At 47.9% G+C, this 14,681-nt stretch overlaps 1 protein-coding gene across 3 annotated transcripts in view; it reads left to right on the top strand.

The window, feature by feature from the left end:
* The first annotated feature begins 217 nt into the window (after positions 1 to 217).
* TACC1 (transforming acidic coiled-coil containing protein 1) overlaps positions 218 to 14,681 on the top strand; it is a 106,826-nt gene continuing 92,362 nt past the window's right edge. For all 3 annotated transcript variants that reach the window (XM_062212765.1, XM_062212763.1, XM_062212760.1), the window contains exon 1: positions 218 to 309. In XM_062212765.1, coding sequence (XP_062068749.1) covers positions 233 to 309 — 77 coding nt within the window. In that variant the 5' untranslated portion in view covers positions 218 to 232. The remainder of the gene's footprint in view (positions 310 to 14,681) is intronic.

The raw sequence follows: 14,681 nt of genomic DNA, 5'->3' as shown, positions 1-14,681 counted from the left end.
GGAGCCCAAGGCCGTGCGCAGGCCAGGCCCGGCCGCGGTAGGGAAAGTTGGCAGCCTGCTTCCCCGGACTTCCCCGGCGGCCGGGACCCCGAGGCTGGGCTCCCCGCCACTCCCGCCCACCCTCAGCCCCACCCTTCCTCCTCCCGCCCCGCCGCCTCCCCGCCCGAGGTCCCGGCAGAGCCCTGCGCGCGCGGAGCACAGGGGGGCGCCGCCGGGGCGCAGGTTCCGAGCGATGGGAGGCTCACACTCGCAGACCCCGAGGGGCCGGGAACCCGCCGCGGAGAGGTCCCCCAGGCTCGGGGAGACCGCGTGAGTCCCAGATCCCTCTCCGGGGGCCACCTTGGGGGGACTGCTTGGCAGCCTGGGACGGACGCGCAAGACTTTCTGTCCCAGAAGGGCTGGGAAGGCCGGGGTCCGGCTCGCGGCACGGGGAACTAGCGCTCGGGGGGCGCAGGGGGTTGGCGTACGGGGACAGCTTCGCCTGGGGGCGCCGGGCCGGGGGCTCTGCCCGCAGGACTCCACGGTCTGGCGCTGTACGCGCGCTGCGCTGGGGAGAGGAGGGGGCGAGTTTTGCGCAATGCGTCCGGGCAGGAGAGCGCACTTGTCCTGCAGGACCCAGGAACGTTCCCCAAGACAGAGCTGTGTTCAGGAAGGTGTGGGTGTTAGGACAGCTCGCCTTGGCCTTGGCGGCCGGGAATTTCGGCTCCGCGCCTGTCGCTTGCGAGAACTCCCTCTCTCGTGTTTGCTCCGAGGGCCTCATGATGATCTCAGACACAGGGCTGTGTTGTGGCAGCAGCAATTGGGCTTTTGTTCTAGGACAGGCACAGTTGGGGACGCCAAGTACCGTCGTGCGAGCCGTGAAGGGGAGTTTTTAGAAAACGTGATTTAGAGCAAGTGCCACGATTTGGAAGATGGCAACTCGACAAAGACAATGTGTTCATAACGGCTCGAGAACCCAAACAGTCTTAAATGTTTTCATTAAAAAAAAAAAAAAAAACTTTTCAGAGTGTGCGCGAGTCTCGGAGAGAGGCCGCACTAAGGAATCCACACCCTTTATCTTCATTCAGCCAAAGTCAAAGCAAGTTAGAGAAAGATGCACCTGCCCATCATGTGGGCTGCCCCAGCCACACAGGAGAGCTTTCTGATGCTCTCCTGCGAGCGCCACAGACTCCTGAGAGTCTTTTGAATGCAAAGTAGTGCTGTGAATATGTAAATACCAGGTGTGTTAGCTGTGCCTCCCCAGGTTCACAGGATGCAAATCTAAACTTAGTGCGGGCAGCTTTTTAAGGTTAAGACCCATTGAGACTTACGGAGCGTGTGTGATGTGCAAAACACTTCTAAATAGTGTGTGTGTTCTTGAATCCCAAGGACACTGAGTTAGTTTCTATTAATGTCTTCATTTTACTGATAAGGAAATTAGCACCAAGAGATCAAGCCACTTGTCCAAGGTCACATTTCTACAAAGTGATGTCTTCAGAGCTGGTGCTGTAACCTGAGGTTTGGGGCTGTCCTAGGAAGCATCCTTTTGTTTCAGCTGGCAGAATACACACCCGTTCCCTTCCCCTCCCCTCAAGTAAGTAAGGAATGAAAATTAACAACGCTAGAGAGAGAGAGAGAGAGAGAGAGAGAGAGAAACAGCCAGCGCTGGGCCAGGCAGAAGCCAGGAGACAAGAACTCCACCTGGGTCTCCCACATGGGCTTCAGGGACCCAAGTGTGTGGACCATCATCTGCTCCTTCCCAGGGGTGCCTTAGCCAGAAAGCTGGATTGGAAGCAGAGACTACCACTTCCACGTGGATGCAGGCTTTCCCAAGCAGTAGCCTGACCCGCCGCACCACAGTGCCTGCTGCAACGTTGATTTAACCTTTGAAAACCAAAGAGGCCATGTAACCCTGGGGTGACGTTAAGAGTTTTGGAGGCAGATAGCTGTGGCTCTCTGTCCCCGAGGAGCTGGAGCGCTTTTATCTGTGTCTCTGCTTTCTCAGTTGTGAAGGGAAATGATATCACGGGCTTTCTGGGCTGTTTGGAGGTTGACATAAGAGCATGTGTAGGAATCACGAGTTGTTTTATCTCTGAGTTAGTACAGAATATTGTTTAAGCCAACGATGAAGTTTTATTTCATCTTCAGGGCTGCGTGGCCAGGTTTCCTGTGCAACTTGGAAGTAAAACTAGGAATCATTCTCGGATGCGTGCTGAAGAAGTGAGCTCAGGGCATTGCATTTGCACTGGATTACCCAGAGGTTTGCACGTGCCTTACATGTTGCAAACCTTACCTAAAAGTGATCCGTATAAAATCCCATTGTGGGCCTTGGCCTAGGAGCACAGCCCTTCTGTGTTCAGGTGAACACATGTGTTAGGAAACTGGCGCAGTTTTAACCAGGTGGCCGCATGGCCCAGCTACCTGAGCCAGGCTCCACCCCCATCCTAATGAGATTTGCTGCTCCTGCTTCCCTGCCCGCCCTCAGGCGAAGTTTTAAAAGGGCCTGTTCCTGAACACGTGCTCTCTTAGCTCTCCTGCTCTCTGCTCTCCTCTCCTCTGCTCTGCTCTATCTTCTCTCCTTGCTAGCTCCTCTCCTCTCTGTTTCTTTCTTATACTCTCTTTCTCTCTTTTTCCTTCGCCGCCCCTTCACTCCGGTCTGTTGGGTGTTCCCCAATAAACCCTCTCCCTTACTCTGGTGTTCGGTGTGTTTTGCGATGGCTAACATTAATATATAACAACGTGGAGTGTGTGAACACGTGAAGTCAGCATTGGGGTTATAGGTCTCGTCAGCACATGCAGGCTCGGCTTACAAACCACTTGGCGTGTACAGGTACAACTCTTTAGAAATAGAGACTCCAGAACTGTAATACACAGGAAAAGCAAAAAATGTGCTTTCTATCTGAGTCTGTACACAGTACAGATACAAGCCCAAGTCTCTCCAGGGACCAGGAAAGTGGGGGATGCATTGTGAGGGTCACTGGCTGCAGGTTTCCTGCCGGACACATGGCTGTCGTGGATAACACTGACCGCAAGGAAGTTCAGCTTCGGCTGTGGCATTTCCAAAGCCTATTGTTCCTTTCCTTTACAAAGTATGTGGAAATCATATGCGCTGGTGTTGAAATTAGGTTTCAGAATGCTCACAGTTTGTGTTCAGAATAATTTAATCATATACTACAAGTTAACAGATACATCTCTTATAAGAATGCTATTGTGAGATATAACCAAGTGTAGATGAACATGAAATGTCTGATTTTAAGACTCATTATTACAGGCAGTTGTAGCTGCCAACAATCTCCAAGGTGAAGGAAACAAGGGTCTGGTTTTGGTAAGGAAACCTGGATTGAATTCTTGCCTTACGGCTCAGCCGAGCTCTGGCTATTGCAAGCATTTGAGGAGTGAACCAGCAGATGCAAACATTCTCTCTTTCTCTCCTTTTCTCTGTTTCTTTCTTCCTCTTAAATAAAATAAAATAAGTAGCTTTTCATTTGGGCAAATTTCTGCATCTTTAAAATGGGCGAAGTTAGGGGTCTAGTGTTGTGGTATACCGGGTAAAGATGTCGCCTGCAGCTCCGGCAGCCCATAGGGGCACTGGTTTGTGTCCCAGCTGCTCTACTTCCCACCCATCTCCCTGCTGCTGGCCTGGAAAGGCAGCGGAAGATGGTCCAAGTGTTTGGGCCCCTGCCATCCACATGGGAGACTCAAATGAGACTCCTGGCTTCAGCCTGGCGCAGCCCCAGCTGTTGCAGTTATCTGGAAAGTGAACTAGTCATTGGAGACTCTCTAGCTCTCTCTGCCTTTCCCTCTCTGACTTTCAAAATAAATAAATCATTTAAAAACAAATTTTAAAAATGGCAAAAGTGGTGTCTATCAGTCCATTACTATCAGTCCATTTATGTGCATAGGAACCTGTGCGTTGAATGTTGTGCTGGGCTCCTTGGGCAGCATATTCATGAATGAGCTGGGTGTCTTCTGAGGGGGGCTGATTTGTGTGCCATCACTTTTTTCTATAAGATTATTTATTTATTTATTTACAGAGAGGCAGAGTGACACAGAGAGATCTTACAGCAGAGTGACAGAGAGAGAGAGAGATCTTATATCTGCTGATTCACTCCCCAAATGGCTATAACGGCCAGGGCTGAGCCAGGCCAAAGCCAGGTGAACTCCATCTGAGTCCAAGCACTTGGGCCATCCTCTGTTGGATCAGAAGCTGAGCAAGCCAGGACTCAAACTGCTGCTATGATATGGGATGCCAGCATCGCAGGCACTTGCCCTGTGATCAATTTTGGGGTGAATTTTCCAAATGTATTTGGGGGCCACGGTAATTTGAGGAAATGTTGGAAGTCGTGAATTCCTGAATTGGTTATTATTTTTGGCAATGTGGCTGAGAGGTCTCTTCAAGCAGTTACTAACTGGTGGAGAGGTCGGGGAATGACGTAACACAGAGCCTGGGATTCACTGGGGAATCTGGTGCGTGACTAATTAACTACTGAGTAATTGTGTAGCTTGTTTGCCTGGAATGCAAGATAGGCACCTGTTGTTACTTCTTACTGGTTATATTTCAAGACCAGTGTTTGCATTTGGAACCTGGCATAAAAGAGCAGGCCAGTGGCAAAGTCAGGAGAACTTTCTGAAACCTTGAGTGGTTTTGTTGTGCAACATTCTGATCATGTAGATCCAATACATGCTGTATGACGTTTGGTGAATGATAAAGTCAGCAACAGCTAAGCTGAAATGCCTTCTGTTGGTGAGTCACGGTGGGACACATGGCTCTGACATGAAGACAGAGGGGCTGGCTTTGACGTTTTAGACCCAAGAAAACATGGCCCAAAATGAGTAACACTATTTATTTTTTAAGACTTATTTATTTGAAAGGCAGTTACGGTGGCAGGGATTGGTTGGGGGGAGTGGAGGAGGAAGGGGGGAGAGAGAGAGAGAGAGAGAGAGAGAGAGAGAGAGAGAGAGGAATCTTCCATCTGCTGATTCATTCCGCAGATGGCTGCAGTGGCCAGAGTGAGCCAGGCTGAAGCCTGGAGCCTGGAACTCTGTCTGAGTCTCCAATGTGGGTGGAGGGGCCCAAGATCTTGGGCCATCTTCCATTGCCTTCCCATCCACATCAGCAGGAGCTAGATCAGAAGTGGAGCAGCCAGGACTCAAACCAGCATTCATATGGGATGTGGGTGTTGCAGGCAGCAGCTTACCCAGCTGTGCCATAATGCCAGCCTCAAGGGATAAACATTTCTGAAACCTGTTCCTTTCAAATTTATGGCATTGTCCACTACCCTCACACCGTCCAATTTTTATTGTCATTAAAAACACGTCAGTTCCCATTTGCTGTAGCTTTTAAAATGTGGATGTGGAAATGTGTGGTTTTTAAGGGAAAATTGGCTGGCCTCATCTCTGTTGATATCAATTCAAAAGGAAATGGTTGCAGGACAAGGGAATTACTTGTGCAAATGTATTGAGTTTAGACACAACAACTTCTAGAATGTGATGGTCGCTGAACTAGTAAAAAGAGTTGCTTTTTACTATTTACTAAAAAGAGTTGCTTTTAAGGGAAGAAAAATCCCTCTCTACAAATCCTTAAAAGTAAGAGAAATCTTGGGCCAGCATTGTGGTGTAGCAGGTAAAGCCACCACCTGCAGCGCCCACATCCTGTATGGGCTGCTCCACTTCTGATCTAGCTCCCTGCTAATGCACCTGGGAAAGCAGTGCATGATGGTCCAAATGCATGGGCTTCCAAACCCATGTAGAAGACTGGATGAAGTTCCTGGCTCCTGGCTTCCAGCAGTTGTGGCAATTTGGGGAGTGAACCAGCGGATACAAGCTCTCTATCTCTGTCTCTCCCTCTCTTTCTTTCAAATAAATAAGTACATCTTTTTTAAAAAAAAAGTAAGACAAATCTCCTACCCACAGTGCTACCCTGAGGGAGTTCAGGTGCAGTTCTGCTCCACAATTTCTTCCTTATTTTAGCTCTAGTGGCCAACTGCACCCCTTTCCCCAGAGCTTCTCCCAGCTGGTATTTGTTTCAGTGTTGAAAATCAAGAAGAGGAAAGAAAAAAAAAAAGCAAAAAGAAAACCCAACCATGGCTGCTGCTGTTCTGAGCTAGGAAAGTGGACTTTCTGAAGTCTTGGGTTGGGTAGAAGCAGAGTGGTCCACAGAGTACATGATTTGGGCTGGGAATGAGCTGGTGCTGTGCCGCATGGCTGTGGATCGTGGAGGTCCACCCTCTGAGGAAGCCTGCTCTGGCTGTTTGTTAAAGAGCATAAAATTAATCATCGTAACCATTTTTAAGTGTACAGTCCGGTGGCATGAAATACACTGTGCAACCATCGTAACTATCCATTCCAGAACTTTCTCATCCGTTCAGAGATTCTGCATCCATCACACAATGACTCCCGGGTGTCTGTCCTCCCCTGGCCCCTGCTTCCTTTTATCCTACTTTCTGTCTCTGTTTTCTGCTCTAAGTCTATCAAATAAGTGAAATCATTCAGTATTTGTACTTTTGTGTCTGGCTCACTTCACTTAGCATAATGCATTCAGGACTGACTTGTGCTGTAGCGTGGATCGGAATGTCATTCCTTCTTGCGGCTGAATGCTGTCTCTCTGTGTGTACCTGCGCCACACTCTAGCCACTCAGCTCTGGATGGAGGCTTGGCTTGCCTCCTTCCGTTGGCTCTTGTGAATAACTGTGTTTTGAACATTGGTGTACAGATTTTTGCCAGTTAGGGGGAATGTGCATAGGAGTAGAATTGCTAGATTATATGATAATCCTATGTTTAAATTTTCTTTTTTTAATCCTTTTTTTTTTTTTTTTGAGATTTAAAAAGCAACATTTATTAGAGTCAAAGACCTCCAATCAGAGCAGCATGGGGCAGGGGGAGGGGGCTTCCGAGAGAGGAAAAAACCCAAAGTGGTCCATGGTAGTTGAGTTTTTAAGCATAATTTTGATTGACATTCAGTTACAAGGCGGGGACAAAACACATCAAAAGACCTGATTTTCAATCCTTTATCCTTGCTCATGATAAAGGGAAGAGGAGCAGCCAAGACTAGAACCGCGCCCATATGGGATGCCAGCACTGCAGGCAGAGGCTTAGCCTACTACGCCACAGCGCCAGCCCCAGGAAACTGACTCTTGTAGAAGTCTGGAAGGGTGAGCTGCCAGGTGAAGGAAGCCAGGGAAAGGCAGTCTGGGTGGAAGAGCAGCAGGTGCCAAGGTGGCCTGTAGTACCTGTGGGATGGTGAGATTCAGAAGAGAGGATGGAGACGGAGTGGATTGGAGAGGCTGGGAAGCAGTGAGTTTATAGAGCTGGGTGGGGCCGGAGGGTGCCATGGGGGAGTCTGCTCTTAACTTCAGGAGCCACAGGTGAAGGTTTTTTGACCAGGGAACTGGGGAGAAGTATTCAGCACAGGGAGCAGCCCAACACAGTGCTGGGTGCCTGAAGCCACAGCTTCCTGTGATTGCCCACAGCTCCTCACTGCTGGTGCCTCGTGGCACACTGGGGGCTACATTTCCCTTTTTCAACACTTAGCTTCTTAATGTTTGTTTATTAATAATTCAATAGCATGTATAAACATTTTCTTGTTTTTCCGATTTTTCCAAATTTCCATGACATATATTCTTTTTATGATCAGAAAGTGCATTTTGAAAAAGAATATCTAAAAATTTAGAGAACCCAGACTATCATTAAGAAAATAAAGCACCCCACCCAGAGACAATTGTTAACATGTTGGCACATTTTTCTACAGTTTCTATTTTTTTCCAGCAAATATTTTACAAAAAGAGGGTTATTTTTCCTTTAGCCATATAAGCATTTCCCCATATTATTTTTACTTAATTCAGAAATATTTAGGGGTCTGTGCTGTGGCGTAGTGGGTAATGCCATTGCCTGCATTGCCAGCATCCCATATGGGCGCCAGTTCCAGTCTCGGCTGCTCAACATCCGATCCAGCTCTCTGCTATGGCACGGAAAAGCAGTGGAAGATGGCCCAAGTCCTTGGGCCCCTGCACCTGCGTGAGAGACCTGGAAGCAGCCCCTGGCTCCTGGCTTCAGATAGGCTCAGCTCTGGCCGTTGTGGCCATTTAGGGTATGAACCAGGAGAGGGATGATCTCTCTCCCTCTCTCTGACTCTGTAACTCCACCTTTCAAACGAATAAATAAATATTTAAGAAAAAAATATATATCATTTAATGTTTGCTTAGTGGTTCATTATCTGCAGGTACTATAATTTAATTTTCCCCTAAGTGGATGGTTACGATTTCTGCTCATATAAATAATATGGTTAATAGACATCTTTAGAATTCTTTGTGCATCTCTGGTTAATAACTTACATGCCTAGAGGTTCAATTACAGGGTTAGAGAATGTGAACATTCCAAATATTGCTATTTATTACAAGTTTGTACCCTCAAAATAGTACCACATTGTTCTTCCAGCAGTATATGACAATACCATTCTCATAGCATGCTTTCCAATACTGGGCACCATCTTTTAAAAAAATTATTAGTTTTTTCTTACTTGAAAGGCAGAGAGACAGAGTGAAAAAGAGGGAGGGAAAGAGGCAAGAGACAGAGAGATATTTCATCCACTGGTTTGCTCTCCAAAGACTTGCAATAGCTGGGAATGAGTCAGACTGAAGTCAGGAGCCTGGAACTCAGCCCAGGCCTCCTATGTGGGTCGCAGGGATCCAAGTACTTGAAGCATCACTTGCTACCTCCCAAAGTACGCATTAGCATGAAACTGGAATTGGAAGAGGAACGTGGACTCAAATCCAGGCATTCTGGTATGGGCTGCAGGACTCCCAAGTAGCACTAAACACCTGCCCATGGGCACAGTCATTTTGCATCAATTTGGTAAGAGAAAAAAAATACATTCTTTTGTCATGAATGAGAGCTAACTTTTCTCTGTATGTTTATTTGGCTTTTTTTTTTTTTTTTTTTTTTGACAGGCAGAGTGGACAGTAGAGGGAGATAGAGAGAAAGGTCTTCCTTTTTGCCATTGATTCACCCTCCAATGGCCGCCTTGGTAGTGCGCTGCGGCCAGCGCACCGCGCTGTTCCAATGGCAGGAGCCAGGTGCTTATCCTGGTCTCCCATGGGGTGCAGGGCTCAAGCACTTGGGCCATCCTCCACTGCACTCCCTGGCCACAGCAGAGAGCTGGCCTGGAAGAGGGGCAACCGGGACAGGGTTGGTGCCCCTACCGGGACTAGAACCCGGTGTGCCGGCGCCGCAAGGCGGAGGATTAGCCTACTGAGCCGCGGCGCCGGCTATTTGGCATTTTTAATTCCTTGTTTATTTCTCTTTGCCAATTTTATACTAAGATATTTTTTCCTACACCCTTGATGATTTTTTTCTTTCCATTTTCATCACCAAACAAATGATATTTCTTTCCATTTTCACTCACTCAACAACTTTTAACTGCCCACCTTCTTAAGTTCAGGTACTGTGAACACTACGTGGGAATTTACGTGAGCATAGAAAAGCATTTCTAAGTGTGTAAACTCTGAATACTCATTTATAATATTGGAGGCAGGACATATACCAGAAGGTCAGACAGGAGGTGGTGGCCTTGTGAACACAGAGGGATGTGTGGAGATTGGAAGAAAAGGACCACATTAGTTGCGCTTCTCATAGATTTTATGCTAGCCTAATCAACTGTTAGTCCGTCATAAAGTTGCATTTTAAATTTAACTTCCTCTGCCAAAGTGCTGGCGCCTTTAGCAGCTCTTGGGTCATCTGGCTGCTTTGTGAGGCTCGCATGTTTCATGGGTGGTCTAGAGTATTTTTTGTAATAATATGGGGAAAGTACTAGTAGGGCTATGTAAGAAATGGCAACTGGTCAACCACTTTTTCTATCCCTCCTTTGTCCTCCAACCCTTTTACCTGTAGAGACTTGGTGACCTTGGAGAGTTATTAACGCCAGGAACCCCTCACTTTGACCACTTTTATTCTCAGCGTTTTTAACTCCGAAGGATTTTTTTTTTTTTTGACAGAGTGGACAGTGAGAGAGAGAGACAGAGAGAAAGGTCTTCCTTTGCCGTTGGTTCACCCCTCAATGGCCGCTGCGGCTGGTGCACTGAGGCCGGCGCACCACGCTGATCCAAAGCCAGGAGCCAGGTGTTTCTCCTGGTCTCCTTTGCAGGTGCAGGGCCCAAGCACTTGGGCCATCCTCCACTGCACTCCCGGGCCATAGCAGAGAGCTGGAATGGAAGAGGAGCAACCAGGACAGAATCCGGTGCCCCAACTGGGACTGGAACCCAGGGTGCCGGTGCTGCAGGCGGAGGATTAGCCTATTGAGCCGCGGCGCCGGCAAGGATTTGTACAGAATTTTTGTTTTTGTTTGTATTATACATTAATCTTGACCAATCGTATGTTTGGTCCATTGACAATATCATTAGTAACCATTCAAGGAAAAAAGAATTAATATTTAGCTTGCTTAAATTTGGAAATTGTCCTAAAAGTCATGAACTCATTGTTTCAAAGAGATATTTGCTCCACCATGTATATGGCGGCGCTGTTCACAATAGCCAAACTGTGGAATCAACTCAGGCATCCATCATCAGATAATGGAAAAAGAAAATGTGATATATGTATAAAATGGAGTATTATTCAAATATAAAAAAGAATGAAGTTCCTGGGGTTAGCACAATGTTGGCTTCCCATATGGGCGCTGGTTCAAATCCTGGCTGCTCCACTTCCGATCCAGCTCCTTGCTGATGTACCTGGGAAAGAAGCAGAAGGAGGTGTGAATCCTTGGGCCCCTGCACCCACATGGGAGACCCGGAAGAGGCTCCTGGCTTCAGCCTGGCCCAGCCCTGGCCATTTGAGCCTTTTGGGGAGTAAACCAAGATATCTTTCTTTCTCTTTCTCTCTCTCTCTCTCTCTCTCTCTCTCTCTATCTTTTTCTCTCTCTCTCGGTAACTCTTTTAAGTAAATAAAATAAATATTTTTTAAAAAAGAATGAAATTCTATCATTTGCAAAATGGTTTCACCTGGAGGAAATGTTGAGTGAAATAAGCCAGAGATAGAAATACAAATATCTCATATTTTCCCTTGTACATAGGAGCTAATTTTTTTTTTATAATTGGGAATTGTCTTAGCCTGTTTTCTGTTGCTATAACAGAATACCTGAGACCAGGTCAATTATATGGAAAAGAGGTTTATTTGGCTCCCGGCTCAAGGTCTGGCAGCTGCATCTGGTGAGGTCCTTCTTGCAGGCGGGCGCTCTCTGCAGGGCCCTGGGGCAGAGCAGGGCATCACATGGCAGGAGGGACACATAGGAGAGACAGGGCCAAACTGCCTTTTTTTTTTAATTTGTTTATTTGAAAGGCAGAGCTACAGAGAGGCAGAGTCAGAGAGGGAGAGAAAGAGAGAGAGGTCTTCCATCTGCTGGCTCACTCCCCAAATGGCTGCAATGGCCACAGCTGAGCCAAACCAAAGCCAGGAGCCAGGAGCTTCTTCTGGGTCTCCCACGTGGGTCAGAGGCCCAAGGACTTGGGCCATCTTCCACTGCTTTCCCAGGCCACAGCAGAGAGCTGGATGGGAAGTGGAGCAACCAGGACTCCAACCAGCACCCATATGATATGTGGACACTGCAGGTGGCAGCTTTACCCGCTATGCCACAGTGCCAGCCCCTAAACTGCCTTTTAAAACAGACCCACTCTCAAAATAACCCATCAACCCATTAAGCCATGAGCTTATGAATGGATTACTCCACTACTAAGGGCAGAGTCCTCATAATCAAATCACCAAATCACTTCTTGTTTGCTTTTTTTTGTTTTGTTTTGTTTTTTGCCAGGCAGAATTAGCGCGCGTGCGTGAGAGAGAGAGAGAGAGAGAGAGAGAGGGAAAGAGAGAAAGAGAAAGAGAGTTATAGACAGTGAGAGAGAGACAGAGAGAAAGGTCTTTTTCCATTGGTTCACTCCCCTAATGGCCATCATGGCCAGTGCTGCGCCGATATGAAAGCCAGGAGCTGGGTACTTCCTCCTGGTCTCCCATGGGGTGCAGGGCCCAAGCACTTGGGCCATCCTCCCCTGCACTCCCGGGCCACAGCAGAGAGCTGGACTGGGAGAGGAGCAACCGGGACAGAATCCGGCGCCCCAACCAGAACTAGAACCTTAGGTACCAGCGCCGCTGGCGGAGGATTAGCCAAGTGAGCCACGGCGCCGGCCACCAAATCACTTCTTAATGATCGCATCTGGTCCTACCCCGTGCTGCTTCACAGCGTAAAGGGGTAGTCAAACCACAAGCAGGAGTGTTACATGGAAACCTTGGAGTCATAGCTATAGATCCTGAAGGCAGGATCTTTCTGTTTCTTGGAAAACCCACACATCTGTCTCAGAATGCATCTTCTCATAAAAACCTGAGTGCGTAGCGTGTCACTGCTAATGAGGAGCTCCTGGGACTCTATACTTTGCTGTAGAGCAACAGATCTGAAAACTTTGGGTCAGAGATCCCTTGAGAATAGGATAAAATGTTTAGTGGTTTTTCCATGTAAAATATACATTTATATGAGATATAAAAGTTGGGAATGTTAGAGACCCCGAGGGGCTGCTGATGTGGCACAGTTGGTGAAGCTACTGCTTGTGAAGCCAGAATCCCACTTTGGAGCGCCGGTTCGAGTCCTGGCTGCACCACTTCGGATTCAGCTCCCTGGTAATGCATCTGGGAAAGCAGCAGAAGGTGGCCAAGGACTTAGGGCCTTGCCACCCAAGTGGGAGACCCGATGGAGCTTCTGGCTCCTGGGTTCCGCCTGGCTCAATCTCAGCAGTTGCAGCCATTTGGGGAGTGAATCAGCAGATGGATGGTCTCTTTCTCTCTGTGTCACTCTTTCAAACAAACAAATCTTTTTTAAACAAACCCTGAGTCTTAGCACCTACATCATTTAATCCTCTATGAAGTAGACATTATTGTCTCCATTCTACAAATGAAGAAACAGGCCTGGGAGAGGGTGGATCTGGGTTCAGGTTTGATGAACCCGACTGAAGCAGAGGAGACACAATTAGCAGTCTTTTCCACAAAGGGCTGCCTACCCAGGCAGCTCATAAACCAGCAGATGTTCCTGTTTATCTGCTAGAAAGTGAGTCTCTATGGCGCTTTCCCTATGATAATGTACCTTCAGGAAAGTAAATATTTGAGGAAGCACTGTCCAGCCCATTCTATAGACAATTACCTGTGTACTGTATTGCATTTATACAGAGCAGATAGAATGCCTTCCGTGGTTTTTATTCTGAATTATTTTTGTCTGTGAACTTTGCTTTCCTAACAACTGCAAAATGTTATGTTTCTATGGCTACATCAAAATCGTTTCTAAATATGGGTTTGAGAAAACAAAACCAAGAAGGCTCGGGTGAGATAAGGTGGGAAGATGACCGTTTCCTTTGCCTTCTCAAACCTGGGTCCACTGACCTACAAGCCTTGTTGAGCCCCATGTTGACCACATGAGAATCACATATGTGTGAAGACATGGTTTCTGATAAATGTCCGGTGGCCCACCATGATAACACATCAAGTCCTGAATAACAGTGGGCCACCCTTACAGTTGATACCCAAAGCAAGGCGTTGGCCAGTTCCCTTGAGGACGGTTAGAACTAAGATAGGCACCCAGATTTCAGGAGTAGCTGGCATTCACCCTGCCCGAGAGAGGCAGGGCTGGTGTCTCCAGAGTCCAGCCATGTGGAAGGCGCTGTTCTCCAGTCCTGCCACCAGGGGGCGTGTGCTATCCTCCCCTGAGGTTGGGGCGGTAAGTGAGACTGGGCCTTCCACCTGCTCCTGTGCTGACCAGGAGAAAATGAGAAAGCCTTTCAAAGACAGTATTAATATATAGTCCATGTAAGAGAAAATAGGGGACATAGGAGAAGGAGACGGGCCTTTTTGATATAACTGCCCCGTCTGTACGCCGGGGTGTCCCCTCTGAGGCATGCGGTGCTGGTCTTTCCTCGCGTGGGTAGAACATTCCTTGTGGCTTCTGAGGCACTGGTGGTCCTCCTTCTGCACGCTGTTCAGGGGTGTTCACTGGCCAAATTGTGTGGAAACACCCACTGGCCTGAGGGGGGCGTTTTCGAAGATCAGACCCAACAGCCCCTGGACTCACCTGACTGCCTCTTATATAGCCTCTGTTTGTTTGGTTCCAGGCTTTGTTGTCGGAGGCCTGTACAGAATGTCTGTATCTCTATGTGTGGAGGAGTGTGAGTGTGTGTGTGTGTGAGACGCTGGGAGTGTACAGGATGTGTGTATCTATGTGTGGAGGAGTGTCTGTGTGTGTGTGTGTGAGAGAGAGAGAGAGACGCTGGGAGTGTACAGGATGTGTGTATCTATGTGTCGAGGAGTGTCTGTGTGTGTGTGTGTGAGAGAGAGAGAGATGCTGGGAGTGTACAGGATATGTGTATCTCTGTATGTGTGGAAGAGTGTGAGTGTGTGTGAGTGTGTGTGTGATACTGGGAGTGTACAGGATGTGTGTATCTATGTGTCGAGGAGTGTCTGTGTATGTGTGTGAGAGAGAGAGAGAGAGAGATGCTGGGAGTGTACAGGATGTGTGTATCTCTGTATGTGTGGAAGAGTGTGAGTGTGTGTGAGTGTGTGTGTGATACTGGGAGTGTACAGGATGTGTGTATCTTTGTATGTGTGGAGGGGTGTGTGTGTGTGTGTGATGCTGGGAGTGTACAGGATGTGTGTATCTTTGTATGTGTGGAGGGGTGTGTGTGTGT

The sequence above is a fragment of the Lepus europaeus genome, chromosome 16, assembly GCF_033115175.1.
Source record: "Lepus europaeus isolate LE1 chromosome 16, mLepTim1.pri, whole genome shotgun sequence".
In the NCBI taxonomy this organism is placed as follows: domain Eukaryota; kingdom Metazoa; phylum Chordata; class Mammalia; order Lagomorpha; family Leporidae; genus Lepus; species Lepus europaeus.
The sequence above is the reverse complement of the archived record's forward strand: the minus strand, read 5'-3'. Positions and strand labels throughout refer to the sequence as shown.